Raw genomic sequence first — 7,560 nt, forward strand, 5'->3', positions numbered from 1 at the left:
TCTCTCATACTTCAGACATTTTGTCAGGAGGGAGCAGTTGCTGGAGAAGGATATCATGTTTGTTAAGGTGGAGGGTCAGAGAAAAAGAGGAAGACCCCAAGCGAGATGAATTGGGAAAGTGGCAACATCAGTGGGCTCAAATGTGGCATTCTGTTGTCTAAAGGATCGATATGAGTCGCTTCCGACTCAATGGCACCTAACAACAACAACAAGCCCCAAATTCCAAACCCATAAAGAAAAAGGAAAAAAAACAAACACCTCCTTGAACAACATAGCTATTTCATTTGTAATATATATGTACATACGTGGCATTTAAAATTTTTATTTTTTATTGAAGTGTAATTAACATCTGTAGTGTATTATTTGTACTTTTAGCAATATGTTGTTGTAGTTGTGTCATCGAGTCGGTTCCGACTCAGTGACCCTCTATAGGGTTTCTGGGAAGCAGCTGGTGGGTTTGAACTGCTGTCCTTGTGGTTCTTAGTCCAGTGCCAGTGGTATAGTACCACAGCAGGTATCCTATAGAGTGGTTCTCAAAGCCTATATTTTTCTTTTATAGGTTGCTCACTTTTTTGGTGGGACTTTGTGACTCACCATGTCAATAGTAACAGTGCAACTTGGTCAGTGTGGCAATCAAGTTGGTTTTGAAGTGTTTGATGCTTTATACAGTGACTCATACTGTTCCCAGGGACTCTGCTCTAAGAAAGAGAATGAAGCATATCAAGCATCATGCAAAGAAAGATTCTTCAGTGAGGAGGAAAATGGAGGTATGTGTCATTTGTGGGCCTTTCCTTTATTCTGTTACAGCCAACCTCCTCAAGGCCAACCCCTTCACTTGGTTTCTGAACCTCACCCTTCCCCATCTCTCTAGGGACCTAACTTTGCTCTCTCCCATTTATTTCTGTATTGACAACCTTTGCCTCCCAATGGCATCTTTCCTCAGCACATGCGTCTGCTCAGATCTCTCCAGTCTAAAACAAAGCAAAACAAAAAATTTCTCTCTTGACTAAAGTTTTCTTCTTAATTTTTTTGTCTTCTCGTCCAAGATTCTCAACGGGGGACCCTTCTTAACCCACTGTGGGTCATCCTGCTTCTGCCCTTCACCACCACTGAAGCTGCTGTAAGAAAAAGTTTCCTGATTACCAGATGCAGTAGCTGTTTGTCTTTTCTTAATTCATTTAGCTTCTCTGCTGGACAACGCAAACTCTAAAAGTTCCTGCATTAGTGTCTGAACTTTGCTTCTACAATGGTTCCATCTCCATCTCTCCTCTCTCCTCACTTACATAGTTCTCGCTGGATAGTTTCACTCACTCCTATAATTTAACTACATGGTAGCTTCAGCCTCTCCCAACTTGCAGGTTGATAAAGTGGATCTCACCACCTGCATTTCCCAGGTACATGTGAAACCTGGGCTTCCAATCTGTTCTCCCCTTGCATTCATAGCTGCTGAAGTGAACCCTTAATGAACCTGAATTTATAAAATGTGGGTGAACCAGAATGGTAATCAGAACAGAAAATCTGCAGGTCAACACCTTGCTAGAAACTTAATCTCCCTCTTAGAAAACAGGGGCAGCATGCATATGTCATAGCAACCAAATCTCTTGACTAGCAGAACCTCAAACAGTGATGCCTCAAAGATGGTGAGCAACTGTACTGCTTGGAATGTGTATCACTCTTCACATTCCTGGCAAGAATCCAGTCGTCTGCATCAGTCTCCCAAAAGAGTTTACTAGGCCTCTTCCACGTCTCCTATTTCAGGGTTTCAAACTATAATTTTTCTTATCCTGAATATCATTCCGTTTTACTGAAATTTAAAAATTTGTTTGTGTTCTGATTTCGAGTCTGTAGCCATAACTGAGCTGAATCAAACTGATTCAAAGCTGTGCCACAAACCCAACATCTCCACACCCAAGGGCTCATGTAGGATCAGCAGGGTCTGCGAACCACAAGCTCGGTGGTTCAAACCCATCAGCTACTCTGCAGGAAATCTGCTCCTGCAAAGATTTACAGTCTCAAAAACCCCTACAGAAGTTTTCTATGAGTCAGAATCAACTCTATGACATTATGAGTATTTCTCTTGCGGGAGTCTTAATAATGCTGTAGGATAAGCACTGGACTGCTAACCGCAATATGCACAGTTCAAATCCGCCAGCTACTCCACTGGAGAAAGATGAAACTCTCTGCTTCCATGAAGTTTTGCAGACTCTCAAACCCTATACAGGGTCACTGTGAGTCAGAACCAACTTGATGGCAGTTTTTTGCTTGTTTGTTTTTTAATTTATGTATCTCTTGGAGTCCTCATGTGGCCCTGTAGGATAAGCACTGGACCGCAAGGTCAATTTGAACTGCAAGGGTGGTGGTTCAAGCTCAACAACTGCTCCTCAGAACCCTGTACAGAGTCGCTATGAGTCGGAACCGACTCGACGGCACTTAACAACAACAACAATCTCTTGCAACTGTTCTTTTCCTCTTACCTGTTGTTACCTTAGTTCAGGCTCTTATGCTGTCTCACCTGGTCTGTTTTCAAGATTCTCTTTATGAGTTTTCGTGTCTAGGGTTTTATGTCTGTTACATTGTTCCTCCACGCTACTGTATGCTCAATGAGAAAAAAAAAAAAAAGATCTATTTTTACCATGCTTGAAAATTTTTAGTGGATTCTCATTGCTTATAAGATGGTCCACTTTTATAGAATTTCATACAAGACATTCCAAGACCTGAGCCTTTACTACCTCCTTTCCAGCCCCATCTATCACTTCTTAAACCCACACCTTCTCCACTTTCTGGTCCAACGATCTTGAACTGCTTGTGCCCTTTGTGTTTTAGAGCTCTGAGCGTGCTTCTCCCTTCATGTGTTTACCTCTCTCAGTAGACCGTAAGTTCTGCTAGTGGCGATTTGACACTATCTTCATCTCTATATTCCAATCACAGGTCATGGCACATTATAAGAACTCAACAGATGTTTGTAGATCTGACCAAGGGATCACTGCAGCTGACACTGATTCATCCTGCTTAGCAAAATGCTGGACATTTTGAACCTTCTGCATATACCTACTGCTGCCTACGTAGATTTAAAAGCAGAATGGCAATCGGGTGTTTTTAGTGTGTGTTTTGTTTTTTGTTTTTTTTTCTGGACCTAGAAGTTTATGATGAGTTAAATAAGATGTATGAGATCTTTTCATTTTGATTTTTTTTTTTTTTTTCACTTTCTAGTTCTAGTTGCCCGGTCTGTGCTTGTTGACATGGAACCTAAAGTTATCAATCAAACACTGTCAAAGGCTGCACAGTCTGGCCGATGGAAATATGGTCAACATGCATGTTTTTGTCAAAAGCAAGGTTCTGGAAACAACTGGGCATACGGGTAAGAGGAATTCCACATGATTTGCAATTTAATTACAGCTACATTGTTGATGAATAGACAGTGAAGTTATGGTTGTACCGTTGGTATACCTAGCATACAGTCTTGAAATTGCTACTTTAAAATTTACAGTTTAAATTCTCCCCAAAGAAACCCTTATGCTAGCTTTCTGTGTGTGCTTCAGGTAAAGATAATGATAAAACCAAGGGTCTCTTGCAACAAAATTTCCACCTTCTTCACTGTCATGCTGCCAATGCATTGCCTTTATCTGGCAAGTATTCTGGTTTTCTGGGCAGGGATGCTACAAGACAGTGGTTCTAGAACTTTGTTGCACTCTAAAATTTCCTATGAGTCCTGGTATAGTGCTGTGGGTTAATGTGCTGGATTGCAAAGTCAGTTTGAACCTCAAGGTCAGCGGTTCAAATATACCAGCTGCTCCTTGGAAACCCTATAGAGGATCACTGTGGGTCAGAACTGACTTGATGGCACAACAACAAAATTTCCTAGGAATCTTTGGAAAATCCTGATGCTTCGAACTCATTCTGTGAGATTTTGATTTAATAGGTTTGGGATGAAGCCTCAGTGTTGTGATTTGTCAAAGGTCTCAATGTGATTTTAATGTGCAGCAGAGTTGGAGAACCACTGCTCTAGGACTATTGTTAGGAATAGCAAATACCATGTTTTAACACAGACTTGCAGAACTATCTGCTAATTGAAGCCTGCAGGTAAATGAATGTCCCATAAAAGGACATTTTTTTATACCTAGCAAGTACACCTTTATAAGTTTAAGTTACCTGTTAAACATATTTATGTGTTTTTTGTTTTTGTTTTTTTAATTGTGCCATTCTGGGTCCCTATACCTTTCATGAGAATGAGTTCATTTGCACAGCTTTGAAAAGCTTTCTCTGTGCTGGGTGTTTCTGCATTGCATCTCTCTGGTCAGTTTGAAAGATGTTTATGTTTGTCTCTTCTTTTGCTGCATAGTTATTCTTGTCATGGACCCAAGCATGAAGAATCAATAATGAACCTAATTCGGAAGGAAGTGGAGAAATGTGACTCTTTGCATGGTTTTTCCATCATAATGAGCATGGCTGGGGGTACAGGATCAGGCCTAGGAGCCTTCATTACCCAGAATTTACAAGATCAGTACCCAAATGCTTTGAAAATGAATCAGGTTATATGGCCGTATGGAACTGGTGAGGTATGAACTTATTAACTGAAAATTGTCTATTTTACATCCTTCCCAAGTGAAAGAAATGTGGGTAGGAAATGAATTCTCACCCTTTCTTTAGCAATGTTAAATTAGAGCTTCAGGAATAATTATATAACATGGTACGTTCATAAGTACAATTCACTTACCTTTGCTTAAACTTTTCCCATCAGATAAGTTGTTATTAAATTTTCCAAAGAAGTTGATTGTAGATCTTCTCTCCTGTGTTTGTCCCGTTATCTCCTCTTGGGTTATATATTATGGTCCCATTGTCATCCTTTAAATAACTCCCGAGGAAGAAATTTATACATAGGCCAATTTTGTGATGATCAGTCTAGTAGGAGAATCAATAAAATCGAGATGAAACAAGTCATTGTAGGAAATGATGTTGGAAGGAAAACGTCCTCTGTTGCCCATCAGGTCAGTTACAACTCCTAGCTACTCTACAGGACAAAGTTGTTGTGGTTGTTATGTGCCCTAGAGTCACTTCAAACTGATAGCAACCCTGTATAGGGTTTCCCAGGAGTGGCTGGTGAGTTTGAACCACTGACCCTGTGTTTCAAACCAACTCTGGGGTCCAGTGCTTTATTCCACAGGGCCATACCAGGACTCCTGTAGGACAAACTAGAAGTGCCCTATAGGGTTCCTAGGCTATAATCTTTACAGAAGCAGACAGCCACATCTTCTTCCTGTGGAGTTGCTGATGGGTTTGAACTACTGACCTTTGGTTAGCAGCCAGCTCTTAATCACTATGCCACTGGGGATCCTTGTAGGAAGGAAGTGTGATAATAATAGCTCGTGTTTACTTGTATGAGTCACTGTTCTAAGTGCTTGACTTGCATTATATCAGAAATCTTTCCCGCTCTCAGAGACTGGTATAATTATGGCCCCATCTTATCTGTAACATGGGGGTCATCATGAGTCACAATCAACTTGATGACAATGTGTTATTTTGTTTTATTAATAAATGAGGTCACTGGCATTGAGAGGTTAAACAGCCTGTCCAGGGTCAGATGCAAAAAAGTGACAGAACCAGGATGTGAACCCCAGGCAAGGAACTGTTAGTGTGTGTTCCTCACCACTCTTCATTCCTACCTCTCTTTGTCTGACCTTTTTCTCTCCAGGTTATTGTCCAGAATTACAACTCCATTTTGACTCTTTCTCACTTGTACCGATGTTCAGATGCCCTCCTTGTTCATGAGAATGATGCTATCCATAAGATTTGTGCGAAGATGATGAATATCAGACAGATCTCCTTTAACAATATAAATCAGGTCCTTGCACATCAGCTGGGAAGTATGTTCCAGCCTACTTACTCTGCAGAAGACTCATTTCACTATAGAAGAAACCCACTAGGTATGTGTCCCCTTGTCCGCCTATAGATTGTTTATGAGAAAGTCTCATGTTCCAAAAGCCTGCAGGTTTATTATATTCAGATCCTTTGCCCATTTTTAAAATTAAGTTATCATTTTACTTTTAAGTTGTTAGAGTTCTTTTTATATTCTGAATTTTTACCAGTGATCATTGAGTCCATTCAGACTTTTGGCACTCCCATTGTGTCCGAGGAGAACTGTGTCCTCCAGGCTTCTCAGTGGCTAATTTTTCAGAAGTAGGTTGCCAGTCCTTTCTCCTAGGCACCTCTAGGTGGACTTGAACCTTTAACCTTTCATTTAGCAGCCAAGTGTGGTAGCCATTGCACCCAGCAGGGACTTCATATTCTGAATGCAGTTCCCTTAGGAGCTGCACCAAAAAAATGCTGTCATTCTGGGAGTTGTCTTTTTTTATTGTCTTATCATTGTCCTTTCTCCTTAAGCTTCACCACCTAGCTTTCTTTCCTTCCTGTCCTCCAAGGTGGCGCTAACAGTCTCCAGATCTAGTGGGCTTCTTTGAGCTTCAGTATCTGGCAACACATTTTAATTGACACTTTCCTTCTTCAGTCTCTTTCCTCTTGTCAGTTTAATGTTCTTATTCTTCTCCATCTCTAATTGCTCTCTCTTGTATTTTTTGACTGCTTTTACTCCATCTGTTCCTCAAACATTCTTTCTTCAGTCCTTATTCTTCAAATCATCTAGATGCAAAGGACTCCCTAATCCCTACCAACCAGTTCTCATCTCTTTCCCAGATAGTTCTCTCTTAGGGGTCTTCTGCTGCTTCAAATTTAGCATGTTTCGGATAAGACTCATCTTTTTTATTTTTCCTGTCTCTCCTCCCCTTTATCCATCACAAAAATCAGCTCCCCTTCCTCAAGTCCCTATTCCTGTCATCCACATTTCTTACTCTGTCTTCCTGTGTCATCACATGATCAGACTTTTCAGTGCCATCTCTGCCTTGCTGTCTCACCAACATTGATTCAGGGTCTCTCTCGAGTTCTCATTTAATATAGTTGTTGTTAGTTGTCGTTGAGTTGATTCCGATTGATTCATGGCAACCTGTGTGTGCAGAGTAGAACTGCTACATAAAGTTTCCAAGACTGTGACGTTTCAGAAGTAGATCACCAGGTCTGTTTCCCAAGGTACCATTGGGTGGGTTCGAGCTGACAACCTTTCGGCTAGTAGTTGAGTCCTTGTGCTACCCAGGATCTCCTACCTAATACGGTATATAGTTGTATTCTCTCTGAATACAAAGCAAACCACTCTCTTGCTATTTCTCATTTTATCCCCACTAAGACAGAGGTTTCCTAAGATGGTCTTCATCCATTCTGCTTTTCTTCTGTTGCCTGCCTCTTCTGCTGTGCACACTGGTGCCTAATGAGCCTCCCCAAAGCATAGTTCTAAGCTAACCCAGTTGTGCTCTCTTAGGGACGTTGCCTGGTGGTGGTTTTTGTTGTTGTTATTAGGTGCCATCAAGTTGGTACCGACCCATAGCGACCTTATGCACAGCAGAACGAAACAGTGTCCAATCCTGGGCCAACCTCACTACTGTTGCCACGCTTGAGTCCATCGATGCTGCCACTTGGCCAATCCATCTCATTGGGGGTCTGCCTCTTTTTCTCTGA

The 7,560-nt window shown here is 41.2% G+C and overlaps 1 protein-coding gene across 4 annotated transcripts in view; it reads left to right on the forward strand.

Annotated features, from left to right (window-relative positions):
* The first annotated feature begins 582 nt into the window (after positions 1-582).
* Positions 583-7,560, forward strand: part of TUBD1 (tubulin, delta 1) — a 26,306-nt gene continuing 19,328 nt past the window's right edge. For 2 of the 4 annotated variants that reach the window (XM_006832367.1, XM_006832368.1), the window contains exons 1-4: positions 583-767; positions 3,211-3,358; positions 4,340-4,556; positions 5,690-5,921. In XM_006832367.1, coding sequence (XP_006832430.1) covers positions 596-767; positions 3,211-3,358; positions 4,340-4,556; positions 5,690-5,921 — 769 coding nt within the window. In that variant the 5' untranslated portion in view covers positions 583-595. The remainder of the gene's footprint in view (positions 768-3,210; positions 3,359-4,339; positions 4,557-5,689; positions 5,922-7,560) is intronic. The other 2 variants (XM_006832366.1, XM_006832369.1) reach the window with 1 other exon arrangement.

The sequence above is a fragment of the Chrysochloris asiatica genome, unplaced genomic scaffold (genome assembly GCF_000296735.1).
Source record: "Chrysochloris asiatica unplaced genomic scaffold, ChrAsi1.0 scaffold00007, whole genome shotgun sequence".
Lineage (NCBI taxonomy): Eukaryota > Metazoa > Chordata > Mammalia > Afrosoricida > Chrysochloridae > Chrysochloris > Chrysochloris asiatica.